The sequence below is a fragment of the Harpia harpyja genome, chromosome 6 (genome assembly GCF_026419915.1).
Source record: "Harpia harpyja isolate bHarHar1 chromosome 6, bHarHar1 primary haplotype, whole genome shotgun sequence".
NCBI lineage: Eukaryota > Metazoa > Chordata > Aves > Accipitriformes > Accipitridae > Harpia > Harpia harpyja.
Genome location: NC_068945.1, coordinates 26,825,592 through 26,846,389, shown reverse-complemented (window position 1 = coordinate 26,846,389; position 20,798 = coordinate 26,825,592). Strand labels below are relative to the sequence as shown.

At 51.9% G+C, this 20,798-nt stretch overlaps 1 protein-coding gene across 9 annotated transcripts in view; it reads left to right on the top strand.

The window, feature by feature from the left end:
• Positions 1–16,472: 16,472 nt before the first annotated feature.
• RBFOX2 (RNA binding fox-1 homolog 2) overlaps positions 16,473–20,798 on the top strand; it is a 177,624-nt gene continuing 173,298 nt past the window's right edge. For 2 of the 9 annotated variants that reach the window (XM_052789264.1, XM_052789268.1), the window contains exon 1: positions 16,473–16,982. In XM_052789264.1, coding sequence (XP_052645224.1) covers positions 16,740–16,982 — 243 coding nt within the window. In that variant the 5' untranslated portion in view covers positions 16,473–16,739. The remainder of the gene's footprint in view (positions 16,983–20,798) is intronic. The other 7 variants (XR_008235506.1, XM_052789259.1, XM_052789266.1 and 4 more) reach the window with 5 other exon arrangements.

The following is a 20,798-nucleotide window of genomic DNA, read 5'->3' as shown; positions in this document are numbered from 1 at the left end:
GTCTGTGTGTGTGTGTTGCCGTTCCCTCCTTCCCTAGGTGCAGTGAGGACCATACGCATCGCCTCCAAAACCGGCGGCTGCGGTGTCAGAGCATCGGCCTGTCCCGTCAGCAGCGCTGCAGACCTCCCCTGACGCTGAGCGACTCTCTGTAGCTGAAATAAGGCGTTACAGTACCTTCGGCCTATCACCGGGGCAGCTGGCAGTGGCCAACACCGGGGATTTTGGAGGACGATAATGCACCTTGTTTGTGTGCTCTCAGAGTTAGCTGTTCAAAACACGAGGCTGTGAATTTGAGCCAAGTTCTGTTCTTGGCCTGAAGATGGTATTTCTGAGTCTGTAACTAACAACTGTGCAAACAAATGCTGTTCTTCGCTTTTATTTCCAGTCTCTGGAGTCACCGGAAGGTAAGGTTAGTGGAGGAGGTGACAGATAAGTCGAGAAGTCTGTTTTATCACTGGATTGGCAAAACTGCTTTTCACTCGTCTTTCAGCTTGTCCCCAGAAAATCTACTTTTTGTTATGTTTCTGCTAGAAATTGAATAAGGAACTCGTGTCTGTATTCGTCTTCTGGTCTGTGGCCCCTTAAACTGCCCCAGGTGCTTGTGTGCTCTTGTGCTCCAGCCATGGCATAAAAAGCCGGAGTGTGACACCAGCACCTGGTGATGGTAACCTCATCCCTCTCATCCCGGGTTGGCAGAGTTTTAAACCTTGATGAGAAAGTCTGAGTTGGAAGTTGTGGCTGGGGCTGGGTCCGACCCTGGGTGGCAGCGATGGGGAAGGAAATGCTGGTGTTCGCCATGAGGGGTACGGGGGAGCAGGGAGGGTGCAGCTTACCGTAAAATCCTTCTCAGGGGAGCACGCGTGTCTACCCAAAGGGTGGGATTTCTGTCTTAGCAAATGTTGAGAGGGGAAAAAGTCTTCTCATTAAGAAACTTAAGTGTAGGTAGAATTAAAAAAAGGGGGGGGGCAGGGAGATGTGCAGAAGGAGGAGGCGTGGAGATTCACCATGCGTTGCTGCGCGTGTGGGTGTAGTCATGTTAAGGGGTCAGCGTGAGCGTGAGCGACTTTTGATGTTATGTTACACGGGCTGCAGCTTTTGAAAGCCTGCATGGGGATTAATGTGTGAAGGGATGGAGGTGCGTGCATGGTGCGTGGAATACAGGCGCTGCGGTGCTGAAGTCTTGTGCGTATGCGCTGTTAAAAGCTGGACTGGAGTTACTCTCGTCTGGGAGTTTACTGGTTCAGATACTTCAATCTTTCCAAAGTGTTTTGCAGAAACGTGTAGGGTATCTTTGTCAACAGCATGCCCTTTAAATTACATTAAAATTGCTTTCCCATCATAGGATCATCTTAAAATAACGCCAGCTGGCCAGGCAGTGCTGTGGTACAGAGCAGAACTGCCGTAACACCTCTGTGCTGAAGGCGTGCTGACTCTTAAGCTCGGGCTGCTTTTTGCGTCCTTTGTGTTGCTGTGCGTGGGTCAGTGTACGGCTTGGATGCTGCTCTGTCCTGTGCAAGATGGAAAGAGACTTGTATCTTTTTTCCACTGGCACAGTACTTTCCTTCAACTTTCCACCTCTTTGTGCATCCCCGTGGAAGGGCCAAAATTAGTCTCTTGCAACATTTTCCACTTTGCAGAGTGCAACCTTGAGCTAGCAAGTTCTGGTGGCTCCAGGTTAGTTGCTCTTCTGTGGATCTCCAGAGCTGCTAAGTGCCTCACAGAGGTTTTCCTGGGATTTGGGGGATGGTCAGAGTAGGTGAGTGGTTACAAATGCTGTCATAAGCAAGAGTGGAAAAGAGATTGAACTGGGAGCTGATCTGTGGGCCCTACAAGAGAGTTGTTCCTGCAAGCTGGTGCTGGAGCTCTGTTTGTTGTCCTCAGGGCTGACCCCAGCAGGTATTGGAAGGGTCTGAATGAGAGGGCACACGTAGATATAGTTTCAGAAGATGCAAGGGGTGATGGTGAAGTTGATTTCAAACATTCCTGTCCCTGCACCGGACTGTTTTGCTGGCACAAAGGATCTGTAAACCAGACCATTAAATATAATAAACCCGGCTAAAAAAAAAATAATTGATGCAGGTTACAGCGTGGCCCTCACAGGCTGTTGTAACAGCAGAACCGAGGGGCCGAGCAATCAGCCCTGTCACAGCCTCGGGGAGGTGGAGGCAAATTGCTAAACCCGCAGCATCTAGTCCTGCTGCAGAGAGCCTGCCTGCACGGAGAGCAGCTGAGCTCTCAGCTTGTTCCTGCTACGGCTTCCCCCAGGGCAGAGCGAAGACAGTGGCCATTAGAGCCAGTTCCAGCTGGGTTCCTGGGCACAGCAGCGCTGACCTGCCAGGTTTAGGAGTTAGCCCTCTTCCATTTCCTCCCCAAATTGTCTCAAGTACCACTTAATGTAAATGGAGAATCGGTTTGTCAAAGCCGAGGGTGCAGATTAAATGGGTACGGGCGCAGGAGGGAGCTATGGTGGAAAACTGCAGCCTTCCCTGCCTGGAGGGTGAGGGACGCCTCAGATGGTTTGAGTGCTCTGAAACTAAAATGCAGGCTGCTGTGGCCCAACTAGAGATCAGCGAGCAACAGGCCCCGGGGACATTTAAAGCATTAATTGTTGGCCTGTGCTGTCCAGGAGCATCCATCCGTGCGGATGCACAGCCTGGTTCGTGGCGCTTGGTGCGGGGAAGAAGCTCTGGAGCTGGTGAGGGTCCCCCATCCTGGCCGGCTATGGGGCTCGTCTGGAAGCTCAGCCCAGCCCTGAGAGCTGCTCAGCCTGTTCTGGAGAGGCTTTGTCCCAGCGCCAGGATCTGAACATTGCTGGGCATGTCCTTTTGAACCTTGTCTCCAAGCGCAGCCGGAGACAATATTCCCGGTTCCAGGACACATAACTAATACTAGTAGACAACTGTTTGCTGTCTGTCTGGACCTACTTTTTCCTTCCCCTGATGCTCCAGCAGCGGGAATGAAAGCAGAAGGAAAAGGAGAAAAAACAAAAACAAAACCCCTCCAGTCCTAAATTTGTGACTCTCCCATCCTTGTTACCATCTTGAGCCAGCGTGGCTGAGCAAAACAAACAGCTGAGCAGCAGTGCAGCAAGAGGAAAAGAAAACCGTGAAACATCTTGAACGATGATGGTCTGGCACGTGAGAGGAGAGGAGCTGGAGTCCCTTCTCACACCAGCTCCCTGCGGTGGGGCAGCCTCTCTCACCGAGACTGGGGAGGGCTGGCCTATGGTGCTTTACAATTTGGGTAAAAGGACACTTAAAAGTCGATTAGGTAAAAGTACGGTCACTCTTTGGACTGGGCGATCACTCGGTCGTGCACGAGGAGCGTTTACGGCAGGCTGCCTGCTCCGCTCACTGATGGCGGCTGAGGACGCGTGGAGGCGGCAGAAATCTGCGGGACGCGGTGCTGCCTGGGTGCCGGTGTGCCCCGCGGGAGAGGTCTGGTCTGCATTGGAGGTTTCGCTATTGCTCAGCACCCCAGCCCTAAGGAAGAATGAGGGGGGAAATGGAGAACTGGTGATGATGGAGTGGCTGACCTCGCAGTGCCGTGTTACTCATAATATGGTTGCATGCTGCTAATTAATCTGGAATTATACTGTGGATGGCTTCATTCGCTACAGCCTTAATTGACTTTTGATGGAAATTGTGCAGAACCTCATGGAAGGGGGGAGTTATGGCAGGGTGTATCACTCAGGATAAATGGATTGCTTCCTCGGGCTCCATTTTAGGAGAGGAGCCATCACTCAAATCCCTGACCTTGTATAAGGCCGAGCCTAAAGTCGGGCTCTATGGCCAGAAGAAATCTCACTGGAGACAAAGTACTAGTGGAGGGGACCAGTTGTGGTCAGCCAAGATATTTGCCTAGAAGCTGCGAGATGCTGAAGCGTATAGCCAAGAGATGTGCTGACCCGCCGGCCCCGTAGGGCAGCCTACACCAGCTTTGTGAGTGAAGAGATAACTTGATGGAGAAAAAAAAGGAGGAAAAAAAGCCCAACCAACCCTTGGAGCTGTGATGGAAGAAATTTGCTTCCTGCTCTTCGTTCCCGCTGTATCCAGGGAAACATCACCCTGTGTTGCCTTATAAAGAAACAGCATTGCACCAAAGCCGAGCCCACCTTTCACTTTTCCTCCCCCAAACTCCTGGCACCGAGTGCTCCTGGTGCGGCAGCAAGGGAAGCATCCTTCCTCCTAATGCAGGTACAAAAGCACTGAGACAGTTTTGGCTGCCTCTTCCCTCCCGGCCCCCTCTTCCCAATCCCGGGCTGTCCCTGGGAACGGAGAGGACCCCTGGCAAAATCTCCCAGCCCTGCAGGCTGCTGGGTGGCTGCAGCCTCCCCAGGCTGCCCCATGGCCAGCGGGCATGTGTTGAAAGCTTGTTGTTTCATTTCCTTCTCAACGCTTCCGCACCAGGTGCTGAGAGGGGCATGGGGGCTGCATGCACCATGCCCGTGCTGCCAAATTCATCCCGGCTCAGAGATGGCTTTCAGACCCTGTTTCTGCCTCCCAAAGCCTCCCCTGCAGCCGGTGCAGGAGCGAAGAGCTCATCTCTGGAAGAGAGACCGGCTCCGGTCTCGGGCAAGGCTCTCGGCTTGCCTAAGAAGTGCTAATGTTGTCGCTAGGAACTGCAGCAGGCTTTGAAGCAGAGGCATCGGCACAGCCAAAAAAGGTTTTAATGAGGTAACACGCAGCCCAATTTGCTGCGCAGGCTTCTGATCCTTTCTGCTGTCGACGCGATTGCGTGTCGCGCAGCTTGCAGTGAGCCGGCTCATCGTTTTTGGAAGCACGAGGCACCCAGCTGTCTTGCCCTGATGTGTCCTTGTGGGTGAAGGCACGGATAAAGTTCTTGATCAGCTTCTGCTTGAAGCCAACGCTCACCATTTCCCTCTCACCTGGGGAGTTTCTGGGAGGCGACTTCGAGGACACGGCTTATGCTCCAGCAAGGATCTGCAGTTAAGAAACTGTGGTGGGACCCCGCACGAGGAAAGTGCGGGGTTTGTGCTGTCCGTGTTTACTCGAGCCCTTGCTGTGAAGCTGAAGGGAGTTTCTCTGCACTACAACCCCGCTCCTTTGCCGAGGGAAGCGCTCACCTCTGCTGCAGCCAGGGAGTTTGGTTCAGAGGAGAGACGCTCAGTGCAGCCGGCAGGCCTGTTCTGCTGCAGGGTAACTGACGTAAAGTATCTCTACAGCATAGGAGAACATCTACACCAAGAGTAAAACCTCACCTGCCCCAGAGGTCGTTTGCCTGAACCGCTTCCGCGGGCAGAAGGTGAGAAAACCAGAGCTATTGGAATAGAAAAGCCGGCAGAGCGGCTGGGGACAAGCGCCTGAATTTGCGGAGCTGGCTGGTGCAGGGAAGCGTCGGGACACGGATGGGACCAGCGCAGGCGTTCCAGTGACCGAGGATGCGGCACCGTGTCCAGCGTGGCCTGCAGGGCTGGTCCTCCCCTCGCAGGGCAGAGCACAGCCCTGGCGTAGCTTTGGGGGGATGCTGAGGACGAGCAAAGCCTGGCACCATGTCCCCGTGAAGGGACCTGACTTGTTTGCTTTGGGCAGCGGATGAATGAGGGTTAGGGAGAAAATGATGGAGAGAGACCGGATCGCAGCTTCTCCAAAGCGATATTTCAAGGTCTTGGTCCCCTGGGCGGACAGAGCAGCTGTTCCCTGCTCTGCTGTCCAGGATCTGACGGAGCAGTCCCCCAAAATCTTCCCTCGGCATCCCTCCGGCACCTCTGCGAGCTGTGCCATGGGACGCCCACCCTCCCTACGGCTTGCCCAGCAGGAGAGGCTGCCTCATGATACCGCCACGAACTATTAAAAGCAGCAAGACGATTAAAATAAACTGTCACGGGACACCCGTACCAAACAAAAAGCACGAGCTGCACTCCTTCATTTCCTAGGGAAGTAAATCTATATTTGCAGGCAAGGGAGATGCCCTGAAGTCGGTTGGGCGATGCTGGCAGGAGGCTCCCCAGACCCGTTTCTCTGTCGGCAAGCGGTGTGTGGGCAGGAACGCTGCTGCGGGCAGCTGACTCCGGTTTCCCCCGTTTAAGAAAGCCTTTCCTGACCGCTGGGACGGAGGAAGGAAACATCCCGCAGCAGGCACCGGGGCTGGAAAGACCGGTGCTCTCCTCCCGGCCACGGCAGAGCCGTGGTTGTGCTGCAGGAGGGTGAGAGGTGCCTGGGTGGGAGCCCACGGGGCACCTCCCAGCCACAGTCCAGCTTCCTGGGGCGCGGGGTTGAGCCCTGTGCCGGTGTTTCTGGGGTAGGAGGTGTATTTCAGAAGCAGCAAACCCTCCGACCCGGCTCTTGCAGGGTCAGGCATAGACGCCGCAAAGGGTACGACACGATTTCAGCCGTGCTTCCCGGTATTCCCTGCAGCAGGCGAAGCACGGGGCTGAGGTCTGCCGTATGGCCGGGTGCCTGGCCAGGTCCCTGCCGGCACCAACAGCCCCACGGGCCGTGCTTGCGTCCTGCTTGTACGCTCTCTCGGGGCTCAAAGCTGTTTGGAACAGCCCCATCCCACCAAGGCAGAGAGCGCTCCCTGGGAGTTGGAGCGGGCCGGTAGGACTTTCACCCACCCCGAGGCCAACGAGAAGAGCCCGCAGCTCCCTTCTGCGCTCAATTTCCTCCAGCACAGGTTAAAGACTCCCTGACATCCCTCCAACTGGTCCCAGCAACCCTCCTGCCTGCCCGACGGGGCCCCTGCCTCTATGTGGGCAGGTAGCCCCTCTACCGTTACTAAAAATGAGGCGCTTTGAGGTTTTTGTTTAGGCTGGGGATAAAGGCTCGATTGCCACCACCCGAGTACCTTCACCTGCAGCTGCCCAGTTCCCAGGTCTACCAGCCCTGTGTCACTCCTCGCGTGGCTGAAACTGGGGACCCATCTGCGCACGGAGCAGGGTGAACCCGTCATGTTTAAGTCGCCAGGTGAGAGTGAACCAAGCAGCAGCGATGGGTTGCACAGACAGGAACGTTTTGCTTCGACAAAATTTGTTCCCTTTACCTGCTTAGCTTTCAGGTGCTGCCTTTTCTTCTCCCTGGGTTGCAACCACCACAGCCCTTCTCGCTAACCCGGGCAGCTACTGTGCCAGGATAGTGACTGCTCTCATGTGGTTTTGATGCTACTTCTTTCTGGTTTTGCTGAGTGGTGAATAGATAAAATATTTACTGTCTTTTCTCTTCTCTTTTTCTCCTCCCCTGACTTTTTTTTTCTTTTTTCTCCTCTCCTCTCTGAACTACCCAGCAAATGCTTTGATGCTAGAGCCAGTCATAGCACAACATTTCACAGAAAGTAAGAAGTGCTCGTGGCAATTTCTGCTCTGCAATTTGAACTTCTGTCCTCTTTATTAAAAAAGAAAAAAAAGAGACAAACACTGATGGGAGAAAGACTGGTCGTGAAAATATAAAACCTGCCTTTAGCAAATGCTCCCACCGGTGTCTGCAGCTGGGCATAGGCTTATGCAGAAGCTGTCGGGTAAAATTTGGCAATGTGTGGATCTGGTAAGGTCCTACTGCTAAATTACAGCCTTAGAAGATTAGGTGGAAATTGTGGATGGACAATACTGGCTGTGACTGATGGACCAGGATGCATTTAAAAATTATCTCAGAAAACTAATGAAGAATGGTTTTAGTTGAAGAAATTTCTCGTGGGTCGAAAACTGGAGGAAGGGGATGAGTTATCAACGATACAGCAGGCGAAAAGGGGTCGCCTTATTTATTTCCGAGGCACAGCGGGACGCGATGTGTACTTACCTGTGTTGATTATGAGCCCCGCTGAGCTTGATTATAATCCACTCTCCCGGGCGGGCATGCTGCGCTCAGTGGCACGGAGGAAGTGCAAAAAGAATTTATCTGCGCCAGGATGAAATGTGATTACTGGCTGCATGCTACAGCAGGGGCTTATTTCTGAGGGTCGGGGATCCCACGCCTCTCAGCTAGCCTATGAGTCCTAAAGCACATGGGGGAAGTTTATTGCAGCTGGTAACTTTTTTTTTGGCCTGTTTCTGACTGGTTTGGTGCTGTGACATCAAAGCTGGCGTTTCGTCACAGCACAGAGCTGATGGCGTGAGGGGATCTTCTTCAAAACCAAGCAATGGCTTGAGAATAGCTTTGTATTAAACTGAGAGTTTCACTATAAACTAATTCTAAAGCAGCCGTCCCACAGAAGTAGAGGAGCTGAAGACTGCTTTAACAGTGGTTTTAGCTGGAGCTCGAGCAATTTAGGAAAGGGATTACCTGGCTTGATGTCTGTGCTAGCAGGGCACTGGGCTCAGTGACGCAGCATGGCCATGGGGGCAGCACGAGCAGAGATTTTGGGTACGCTGTGGAGGGCTTTTGGGTATGCTGCAGAGACGTCGGTGGGTGCTGGGGAAGAAGAGGGCTGAGCAGAGGCAGGGCAGCGAGCCCTCGGCTTGTAGGCTCATGCTCCCAATAGCTCTGGAGCATTCAACGAGATTTTGGCAGCAGAGGGGTGAGTTCGTGCCTGTTCACGATCTGAACCTCTGGCTCTTGTTTCTCCTCCTCTCCCTTCCCCTACTAATGGCTCCCAAGGGAAAGTTCCTGCTGCAGGAAAGGGGAAGAAAAGAAAACCCACAAAAGCTGAGGGGTGGAGGGGGGGAGCAACCTGCAAGGGGCCGGCCCGCTGGAGCAGACGCAGGGATGTTGGCGAGGGGGTTGCAGTGGGGACAGACACCGAAACCAACCCCCCAACGCATCCAGGCTTGGGTTCCTATTGGTCCAGGCCAGTGGGGAGCTGCACAGGAGGGTGCAAGTCAAGGACGTGCCCCCAAATCCACAGCCACCTTCTAACAGCCGGAGCCCAGAGGCTCCCTTGTTGGGATGCAGCGCCTGGTGCCGTGCATGGTGGGGGGGGGGGGGGCAGAGCATCCCTCTTTCCGGCGGGACAGGCAGCTGGAGGAGATGGAAGCCCTGGGAGAGGCACCGGTGAGGGATGAGCAGCCTGCGTGCTCGAAGCAGCGCTCTGGAGGAGTAAAAAGCAGTGCTGAGGCTGTCTTAAACCCTTACGTATATGCGTGTGCACGTGTGTGGGTGGTGTGTGTGCATCCGTGTACGTATAAGCTTATAGATGGGTGTAAACAGATGCATGTATGTCAGTTTGCGTTTGTGGATGTTATCCAGGGTGAAGTCTATCACGTGAATGTTGTAATTAACCTCTAAATACATACTGCAAACTGAGGAACCTCAGCGTCGAGGTGGAATACAAAGTGTATTTGGTAAGTGTGTTAGGGTAAGAGATGTACACCTGAGGCACCCAAACAGGCTGATGGCTGGAGAATGGGAATCAAGGGGAGAAAAAATCAGTGTAAGCGAGTCCAGGAGATAAAACTAAAGTGACTCCTCCAGAATTATGTGGTTATCGCCCGGTACCGAAATTACATTTATACAGGTGCCCTACCTTGTGCATTCCCACTGCTGAAGAATACACTCAGATTGCTTCCAGCTTTCCCCTCCGCCCTAAGTTGCCTGAATTTATAGCACGTACCCGGGAGACTATGGCAATTTCCCCGTTCCATATTTAACCCACATTACCCAAACCACCTTAACTCCATCTAAGTGCAACTTGTGTGAAGAAAAGCGGTATTAATAAAGTCAGAGGCAAGCCTCTGGTGGGAGCGGGGCCAGCACGGCGGTGGTAATCCTGAGTCATATAGCCGATTTCTGGGTCAGCCGGACCCTATGGAGCAGGGCTGGTGTCCCCGGCCAGCTCCAGTGTCACTCAGGCAGGGATTTCCACCACGGTTTTATCATTGGCTTCGCCGGGCTGCGGCTATCCCCTTCTGAATTTTGCGTGGGCTGGTAACGTTTTATTTTGGTTTGAATTTGTAGCCCTGCTTGCCTTCCAAATGGCTGTTCAGCAGGCAGGAACAGGAGAAGGGGCTGGAAAACATGACTAAATATGGCTGTGTTTCTGATTGCTACAGACTGCGGGATTAGCGGCCCCTTCTTGCCAGCAGCCACAGCTGAAGTTCCCAAGGTTTGAGGAGCACCGAGAAGAGATGCAGTCCAGCCCCCCTCCCCTTTTTTTCTTTTTTTTTTTTTTTTTTGTTTTCCACAGAGAAATCTGCAACCTATTGTGTGGGCTAGCAAACTTGGCATCCTCCAGCCACCTGTAAAATTGCATTAGGCGTTTATATTTCCTGTAGTGGATTATGTGTTGTCTGGATTTTTGGATGACTCCGGGAGAGAGGGTTAGCCTTTTTTTCATTGGGAGCTACAAATTGCATTTGAAATAATTTCATTTTCTCGGTGATAAGAGAGCACTGGCAATTGGCAGGGCAGACGGACATGTTCCAAGACAGATGTAGGCAGCTTCCCCTGCCTGCAACTTGCACAGCCGCTCTGGCCGTGTACGCGAGGCACAGCCCTGATTCAGCCTGGCACCAGAGTACTTGCCTTGTCCAGAAGCGTGTCAATAACCTCATTGATTGCAATGATATTTCTCATGCTTAAAGTTAAGCAAGTGCTTAAATGTCACGCTGAATCACAAGAAAAGGATTTCTTTGCGCTCTCGCAGAGTCAGTTCTCTTGACCTAGCTGGCTCCATGTTTGTGCATGCATCGGGTTTTTATGTGAACTCTCAGTATTTATGCAGATGTAGCACGTACGGGGGATTTTCTTTACAAACTGGGGTTTGCCTAACTTTGAAAATATCCTTTTGGCTCGTATGTAGAGTATTTATTGTGCTTTATCACTGTTTTCTAATTTGGATCTGAAGCCGAAGAGGCAGTAACGATTTCTAGAGTGGAGAAATCACATTAAAAAAAAAGAAGTATGTTTTCAAATCTTATTTGAAATCTCTGCTGTATCAGAAACAAACAGCATTGTGAAAGGGTAAAATCAGATTGCAAGTACGTATTGGTACGATGTTATCATAAATTCACATAGCACTTTTCTGCACAAAGGAAAACTGATAATCTTTTCATACAAACTAAGGGCACGGTGTTGCGATCATATTTATATAAGAAGTATGTGTCTCGTAGTCCCTCTGATACGAACGCTGGACTACTGAACAGCCAGCAGGTGGAGTCATCTATAACGTACTTGTTCTGATCCGGAAAGTTGAGTAAGTACGACTGGACACGTGGAAATTTCAGTTGAAACTTGAGACCAAGGAAAATATGAGGAATGGAACTGGAAAACTCTGCGAGCACGGAGGACACAAAGAGCTAGGACTTTAGCAGCAGAAGAGGAGGGGCCTGCAAAATGTTTGGAATAGCGAAAAGCTGGAGCAATCCTGGAAACACTCCTGTGGCTTGGATCCTGAGGCGTAATTCATGCTGTTGTAATTCGCGCAGATGGCAGCCGTCTCAAGGGAAGGCTTGAACAGCTGGGAAACATCAGGGTGTGGGCCCGCTTCAACCGCACACCCTTTCTTTATCCCTGCATCAGTCACAGAAGTGAAAGGTGATACAGGGATCGCTGTAGAAAATATCTGCAAGCTATTCCCTGCCCTGGGAGATGGCTCCTCTTGCTAGTTGAGTCGTGTTAAGGACCAGCTTAGTTTGGCATTTTGTGTGTAACAATGCACTTTCAGATGCTTTTCAATAAACCCATTACGGAGAAAGAATCAGCCTTGGCTCCAGAGATCAGCCATGTAGTAAACTGAGTTGTAGCTAAGTGGCCTTAATAAACAGGGTGCTTCACTGAAAACAAACAGGAGTTACGGGGTAACACCCGTTCTGTTCGCATGATGTGCCCAGCCACCACAGCGGGCGTTTTGCTTTGTCCTTCGCTCCATCTGCCTGTTACACCGGGAATGAACGTGGCCTCCGGCAGGGCATTTGCCCTTCTCAAGCTGCGCAGCCTCGAGCCTATTTGGAAATGAGCAGTTGCAAATAATGATTCGTACCGTCTGTTTGTCTGTGTGCCCACGTAGGCTGAGTAACAACATCACGGCCACTCGGATGCAACAGACTCACGTCTGAGAGAGGAGAGGGTGGCACAGCCCTGAGGTACTTCAGAGACACAGCCAGGGATGTATTTACGCAGGGGCTGTGGCTCCAGCGAGGCTACCGGAGGACTGCATCAACAGCTGTCACTGCTGGCCCGTTGATGTAGACTCCAGCCTCCAACAACCTCTGGTTCACTCATGACAGGCACCCGAGGGGAATAAATGCCAGGTATTTCCCCGCTTCTTGATCTCTGGCACCCAGAGGGTGGGGGAGAGCCAATTTTTTTTTTCTTCTGGTCTGCATCCCCATGCACTCCCTGTGGTACCTCCGTGGCTCACGCTATTTGTCTTGAACTGGTCAGCCTCGCTGTCTCAACAGGAAAGCAAAAGACCTTTTGTTTCCCGGACATGCTCTTCACGCAGTTTCCTATTATTATACGCTTTCGGGATATAGTGGGAGGCCCCTTCATATTAGAAGTGCTGAAGGACCTACTTTATTCCCCATCCTCTCAGGCATAAGCAGTGCAGGCAGACAGCATTTTTATGCTAACTGCATATACACAGATAACTGCATCTGCACTGCAGATGTCATACTGCTTTAGCAGCATTGGTATACCTGAAAAGGCACGACTTTTGTACACGACGATACCCCACAGAACCATAGACCAAGCAGCAATTAGCAATGATAAATGCGCTGCAGCGATGTTTGAAGCCAGCAGGAAAACGAGTCAGGAAAGTCTTGCTCCGAGCTGCCTGGTTGATTCCCAGCTGTTGACATCGCTGCTTTGCCAGAGCACCGAGGTGCTCGGTGGTGTTTCCCGAAGCCAGGTGTCCTCATTGCAAGAAGTGGCACTGGGAAAAGACCGGGTGCCTTGTGGGTGTTGACCCACTGACTGACAGCTGCCAGCACCCTTGCGTCAGAGCGACATATCAATATTGGCCTCCTGCCACTGCTGGGGGACTGGCATCCTTCTGGCAGACAGTTTAAGCCCAGTGACAAGGTCTTTGGATTTTGTTGGCTTAGGTTATGTATTTTTGGCTGTGTGCTAATTGGTGACAAGAAAAGGCAGCTTCTGTTAATAAAATTTTGTAGCAAAGAGCCGGCCCGAGATAAGCAAGGAGAAACATTTACCCACGCTTGTTGCTACGGAAAGCTCCATCACCGCTTCCTGCAAAACCAGGACCAAAGTGCAGGCTGAAACTTTACCTTGGCAGCACTTCATTACCTGTGGGAGTACTGCTGTCAGGAGGAAGAGTGTTTGGCTCCAGGAACTTGGCTGGCAGGATAGAAACAGCAGGAATGAGCAGGGTTGGGCAAGCCACTAAACCTCCCCTGACCCGCTTAGCAGAGAGACCAAATCTACCGGGAAGGGGAGAGGCAAAGCTGCGGGAGGCTGCGAGGGCAAGAGGGACCCGGTCAGCAGGATGAGACATCATGTGTAGATGCTGGAAGCAGCAAGAAACTGTTCTCAGTTGTGGTGGTGGAGAGGAGAGATTTGCTTTGAACCGTCTCCTAATGATTTCTATGCCTTCGGGTCAAAAACTAATAGCCGAGTTTGTGCCTCACTTCATGCCTGTGCCTTAGAACCTGCATGAGTCATTGCCTCTGCTTCATCCGAGCACGTCGTGGGACCCAGCTCCTTGTACTTCCGTAGACATTTCACACCCGGCATCCTGATGCCACCTGATTTCCAGCCCAGCGGGAGCACCAGCACATGTTCCTTTAAGGAATCCCTTCAGGGGGTATCTTTCGGGGGGGGAAAACCCCACAACTTTACTCTAAAAGGATGTGAATCTGTTCAGAAAGATATATTCTTCATACTAGCTTCTGAGAGCTTTCTGGAAGGGTAACGTTTCTTATAGTTGCCTCTCATTGATCCGTCAAAGATCAAAGCACTGGTGAGCACTCTGCAAACTTGGCCATAAAATCATGGCACGTAGGAGCCTTTGGCAAGAGTGTTGTGCAGCAGTGGAGGGGTTAACAGAGGAGTCAGCTGTCTGTTTAGTATGTCTCAGATGTCACATACAAATACCTAAAAGGCAACTGGGTTGTGTGAAAGGAAATCAACGGATTAAGACTGCAGTCCCAGCTCAAAAGCTTTTTTGTGACTTCAGGAATGCCTCATATCCCATCTGTTAAATGGAGATAATACCTATCCCATAAGCACACTGTGAAGATTAATTCATTAATCTTTTTTTAAGAGGAAATGGAAAGAGCTAGAGAAAGAATAATATGAAATATCACAGCAGCAATGAGAGAAAGCAAACGACAGCATAGAGCATGGCACCAGCAACTGCAGGTCAGTTGGGTAGGGAGGGCGCAGCACCCTCGCCTCAGCTCTTTTCACCCGCACCATAACTGAGGGTGCTCTACGGTGGTCCTGGCTGCTCTGCTGGCAGGCTGCAGACCATGGCCAGCTGAAAACGTCTCGGCAAGGGACCGGCCTACGGCACTGCCAGCTTTCCCGGGCACCGCTGTGCGGCACGGACTGCGCGAATGCAGGATACGAGGGGGAACTGGCAGCAGCTTTGGTACCTGCATGGCGGGAGATGGTGGAAATGGGGTTAGGGGAAGATGAAGAGAAAAATGGAAGCTGGGGACTTTAGAGCAACTCCTTCTTTTGATATCCCTCAAGGGGAGTACCAGACAGACACCTAGATCACAGTGAGAGGAGTGCTCCCCGGTACACACATAGATTTGTCTCCAAACTGTTTACTCCTAACTTGTCTTCAGGTTGAAGACTTCTGCCATGCCTCACAGGCAGCATCTCAACCTGTACCCTTCATCTAGAACCCCTCATTAAAATTAGGAGGAAGACAGATACAGAAATGCTGCTTTTCTCTGAATGAGTAGCATCCCCACACAAGAATCTCAGCTTCTTTTCAAGCCAAGAGTGGACTGAACATGTTCCTTCAATGTTGTTTGACAGTCTGGCTCATTTTACCAAATCCAGTCAAGATGAGTGAGAGACGTGTTTACCTTTGGTGGGTGAGCAGACAAAAGCTGCATGTAATTGTCCTCTGGGTGCCTGCCACTCCATGGGGATTTGTAATCACTTTGAAAAAAGAGATCTTCCCCGTCACCGGAGGAGACAAGCTGGCACCTCAGCACAAAACATGCCACTTAAAATAGCTTTTAATGTGGCCTTGAGAACTATTTGTGGATCAGGAAAAATGTGGTGTAAGGGAAGACTGCAGTCATGTATTGTAGCTGTCACTCAAAACCAAAGGCTCTATCATTTCATAAAGATCAGCACATGTGTAAAGACACACCAAGATAACCTAACTGGTCCACAGGCTGCGTTACACATGGTGGCATTTGAGAAGTCAAGAAGGGCTTCCTTCTCTGTCCATGTGCATTGACTCACAATGACCACCTCCATTCCTGGTTTTCTCCCTTTTCTCCAAAGCGTGGACAGGCGGAGGAAGAGTGCCATTCCCATCCTGTAATAAAGCCGACTGCAGATTTGTATTACGATCTGCAGGTTAGTTCCCCATCAAGTTGCCACGGCTTCCCGACTACCTTCAGGATGGTACAGGCTGCCTGTGCATCCCTCATTCTAGAGCAGACATCGTCCTTGGAACTACCAGACAGCAGGTGCGGAATAAAATCAACTTCACGTTTCTGTTGAGGATTCTGAATTTTGTTTCTCAACATCAAAAACGTGGAGACATACAAAAGGGCTGATGAACAGGCTTCAGGTTTTTGAAGACTGCTGTCTCCATCTGGTTGGAAGTCATCTGCAGCGCAATGACTGAGGAGTTTATATACAAAAATGCAGGAGAAACCCATGGAGGCCATTAGGAAAGGAAAAGCAGATCAGCCCCTTTCTCAAGAAACCAGATGCAGACTGGGGCTGTGAGATGAGCTCTGGGGTGAGCCGCCCTGAGCGGCGCGGAGGAAACCTGGAAAACGCCAGGAAAGCCGAGTGCCGCGGAGGAAGCCTGGAAAAGACCAGGAAAGCCACGTGCCGTGAGCGATGGGAGGTTGCGCTGAGCGGGAGCAGCATTGGGTACTGAGCTGGGCAGCACATCTGCAGGAGCTGGACGCTCCCGAGGCGGGGGATCAGTCCCCTCACCCCAAATTTGCCTCAGTTCAGTACCGCTCCTTACAGGCAGAGCCGCAGGAACCTCACCGGGACACGAACGTGGCTCTGCCCGTGGCGGGGGCTCGGGGCTCTGCAGGACAAGACGCACCGGGCCCAAACCACGAAGCCTTTGGCCCAGCCCCGCTGCAAAAAGACACCGGCAGGAGCGGGCAGAGCCTTCGCGCCTTAACCCTGCGGCCATCTCCCCCACCCTCCCCCCCAGAAGCTGCGCTCTCGCCTCAGCCCAGGCCGGGGGGAGGGGGTGTGTGTGAGGGGGACGAGGCAGCCCGGCCAGCGGGGTAGGGCGGACGCCGCCTGAGCCGGGCTGCCGGCCGCCATTTTCCGCCGCCCCGTACGCCCCGGCGGCGGCGGCGGCTGCGGGCGGCCCTGTGCCCCGCGGCGGCCCGGCCCCGCCCCGCCCCTCCCAGCGTCAAGCTCCGCCCCCGCCCCGCCCCGCCCGCCGCCGAAGGTTGCCGAGCGGGGGGTCGCGCGGCTCCGGCGGGCCCGACAGGCGACTTCCGGAGATTGCCGAGGGGCTTCGGCCCCTCCCCCGACCGCCGCCGAGCCCGTGACTGGAGGCGCTCCGGTGGGTCGGAGCTCGCCGCGCCCGCTGTTCTGGTCGCGGCGCGGGGCTCAGCCTCCTCCTCCTCCTCATCCTCCTCCTCATCCAGCAGCGCCGGGCGTCGCAGTGACAGAGCGGGGCGATCGCGGCGGGGGGCGGCCGGGGCTCCGGCGGCGCGGATGGCGGAGGGCGGCCAGCCCCCGCAGCAGCAGCAGCCACAGCCGCAGCTCCTGGCCGGCGGAGGCGGTGGAGGAGGAGGCGGCGGCGGTAGCAGCAGCAGCAGCGGCGGCGGAGGGGGGGCCGCCCGCGGCGTGAAGCGGGAGCCGGAGCTGGAGCAGCCCATGCCCGGTGGGGACGGCGCCGAGGGCGGCCACAGCAAGCGGCTGCGGACGGAGGCGGAGGCCGACGGCGGCGGCATGCAGGTAGCGGGCAGGGCCGGGCCGGGCCGGGTGGGCCCTCGCCGGGTCTCCCGCACCGGGGCTCGGCGGGAGAGGGGAGGGCGGGGGGGTGGCGGCCGGGCCGCCTTTAATTTCGGTTTAGCGGGATTCAGCGCGTTGCTTACGGGCCTGCGGCCCTTCGCCTCCACCGGGAGCAGCCGCGGGGGGAGCGGGTCTCCTGCCCGGGGCACCCCCGGGCTGAGGCGGGCGGCTCCTGGGGCGCAGCCCCACACGTGGGGAGGAGGAGGCGGCGGCGGCCCTCAGCGACCCGCCGCTGGGTCCGGTGCTCCGGGCACCGGCGTTCTCCGGTGGACCCTTGGGAGAGGCCGTGGGTGGCGGGGCTGGGGACGGGGCACTGGCGGGTCTCACCCGTAAAGCATCGGGAGAAATCCCGGGGAAAGCGCGCGGGGGGGGGGGGGTGGTTGGGTGGGCACCTTCCAGGTTGGCACAGGGATGTCGCGTTCCTGTCGTCTGCCGGCAGCCCGTGTTGATCGTCCCCAAAAGGCTGCTCTTTCCAGATGCGTTGGCTTTTGTGTGCGTGGGGCGATGCTGGCAAGGTATTTCGGCTTTCCTTTGTCTGGGTGTTGTACAGGGTTGTTTTATTGTGGCAATCGCGCTGGCCTTTTTTGTTTCCGTTTCTGGTGATGAGTATATCGGAGCTCTTTGGAAGCAGCGTGATTTATTAATCTGAACTTAGTTTCTTTTCTCACCTTTTTGGGGGGTTGGTAAGCGCTCCTGATAGTTTCCAAGGGGAGCATCCTGTCCTCTCCAACGTGCTTCTCATCTAGATGCCAAACGCTGACCAACAATCTTCCCTTTTTATTTCCCAGGCTGTCCCCAGTTTGCATGCTCAAGATTTTTTTTTTTTTTTTTTTTAAATAGCTTGCAGCAGGACGGTTTTGTTTGTGGTTCTGTTTGATGTTCAGCCTTCTGTGGTGGTCCCTCCACCTCACCACATCCCTTTTTCCCCAGCGCAATGGTGTGGGCTGAACATAGGCTGGCGCTTCGCACCCGAGTGCTGCCTCTCGTGCTCCTGCAAGGGCCAGCGAAAACCACCCCGTGCTCTTTTATTCCTTGAAGTAGTATCTTCTCCCACATGTAGGTGTCAAGTATGACTCAGACAATGCGTAGAATTGCAAGGACAAAGATGCTCAGCATTAAAGGAGTGCTTATAGATTGTGTCTTGCTTGGAATTATGAATGAGCGCATGAACGTGGTGACATGAAATTCTTCCAGCTCTTCGGAGTTGGAACTGAGGCTCAGGTCCTGTGTAGCTACAGGAGATGCACCAGTTTACCTGCAGTTAGTGGTTAAATGCTTGTTGATGTAAACCAGTGGTAAATCGGCTGAAAACTTTCGAGGAAGGGACTTGAACTGGTTTAACCAAACAGTCTTAAAATTTTATTTTTTTTATTTCAAAGGAGTACAATTTCTGTATACATAAAAGGCTCCCCTCTGTATTTACATCGAGGAAAGTGTTCTGTTACCTGTTCAGGGAGTAGTACAAGATACTAAGCTTGCAGCATTTGACCCCGCGTGTGCACAGCAGTGTGTAATACTGGTGGTAATGGTAGTAGGGATTAATTGTGGATCTCAGTGGAAAGTTGGGTTTTGTTTCCATATCAAATGCTGGCAAACAGTGGAGAAATTAGATGGAGAAGTGCAACTAGTGGAGTCCAATTTTAAAGTTAAGTATGTTTTATAGTCAGTATAACTATTCTTCAGACTGGGACCCCCATATTGTAGTTACTTGGTATTCTTAGCGTAATTTTAATCTTTCCGTGTATGTATGTATATGGAAAAGATTTTTCAATATAAAAGATGAAAATAACCGTATGTATATACGTATGCATGTATATACGTATGTATTTATGTATGCGCACACACATACCATTATGTCCAGAAGTTTTCCTTGCCTTTTTTTACTGTTAAGGAGTATGGTTTATTTATTTGGAGAATCTTCTCATGGTTGTAAGCAAGAAATACCAAATTCGAAGCCAAACTTACAAATAATATCAGAGCTAGGAAAACTGTGTTCTTTAATGTTTGGGAAGTTCAATATCTTTTTACCTAAAAGTCAAAAGACAAGATTGCCTTTCACGAGGATTTCTGTTCAGATAGTGTGTTCTTCTGAAGTACCTTATTTTAGAATAACTGGTTCTTTTTAGTAAATTCTCTATGTTTAACTGTACATAATGCTTACAAGAGGAATAAAGAGCCTATTCTCTGATTATTTTTTTTACACACCACCCCCACCCCCCCCCCCCCCCCATGTACTAGAGGCTTTCTGGAAGCTGGAAATAACACCAGCAACTGTTGTACCTTGTTTTTCCTGCAGATCCTGTCAATTTTCTACTTCCTGTTCCAGAGCCGCAGGCTGTTGCTGTGTAAACTTGGTGACCTTGTGTCTCTGGGCTGATAGCAAGGAATCCTGGGGTGCCACACTCACCACAGTTTCTTCTTTGCATAACCCCTACCTAGTGATGGTTCAGGATATGAACATGGCTTGTAATGCTGCAATAAATCATTTAGCTATAGAAATTACTAATGCAACTGTAAAACTAATAGCTTTTTTTGGAGTCTCTTAAGATGAAATATAAAAACTGGCTTATGGGAAGATAAGATAGTAGCTAGTTATTAAGAACTTGGGGCAAAGGGTCCCTTGAAGCTTAAAGTAGCCCTTAAATTTACTGGGCTGCTTGTTTTCTGCTGTCTCAGGCCAGCATGCCCAGACAGCTTATGCAGTTAGGGTTTCATTATCTAATCCATCTTTGATCAGGCCGGATAAATGGTGTTTGGCCAGTGCTGATCTTGTTAGGAGGGTGGTGTAAAGCTGCTTGAGTTGGGATTGGGACAAATCGGATCATGGCTGCTATCTGCTTCTGGGACATATTTCAGTTAATCGTGGCGTGGGAGGAAAAGGTCCAGCACAAACTGCTGCTTTTTAGCTCCCTCTGGTCCATAAGTGGCAAAAATCAAACGCCACCGGCCAGGAATGTCTCCTGGAAATGTTTGGATGTGTTTGTAAGTTTTGGAATTGAAGGGCCCCAAAGGTACTGCTGCTTTTTAACTGTATAAATACTAGCTAGGAACTAGCTTGCTCTCTGTTTGCTGGCTTGGATGAGTTGAATCATTTGGATCAGCTTGCTAATCTGGGTAAAAATAGTCCCTAACGGAGGGGAGGTTAAAAAAAAGAAAGTTATATTGGCCTAAGTCACTTGTGAAACCGCACCGAAATGCAGTTGTTGATGCAGCTGTATTTGCTGCTTGTCAGAAGAGGTTGATTGCTGCACAGATGGAAGAGAAAGTACCTTTGCAATAATCTCCCTCCTCCTCCCTTCCTCGCATGATGAAAGACGAGAAATGTTGTGGCTAGCTGGGAAGTGTCCTGTTCTCTTTAGAGCTGCAGACAACAGTGTAATTCCAGGCTGCTGTGTTTGTCTTCTCCATCGAGGTGCTAGAGGTGTACCAGCCAGATTACACTGCTGATGAGAAATCAGTAAAATATCTTCCAGTTGCTTTGCATGGGGCTGAATGAGTTAATTAACTCCTCATTCCATACCCGAGCTGAATTTTGATTTAACTTTTTTATGGGGTCTGGGTTGGTTGGTGAATTAAAATTATACCTAGGGGTTATATGTGGTTGGAATTAGATGCAAGGTGTGAACAGAGCCGACCCTTGTTCTTCTTTCACGAATGACTTATGTGTTCATTATCCCCGAGTATTTGGGGGAATTGCTCTGCTGCAACCGTGAGCATGGCCGACTGGTCAGGGAAGACAGTTAACGCAGCTGTGGTCTA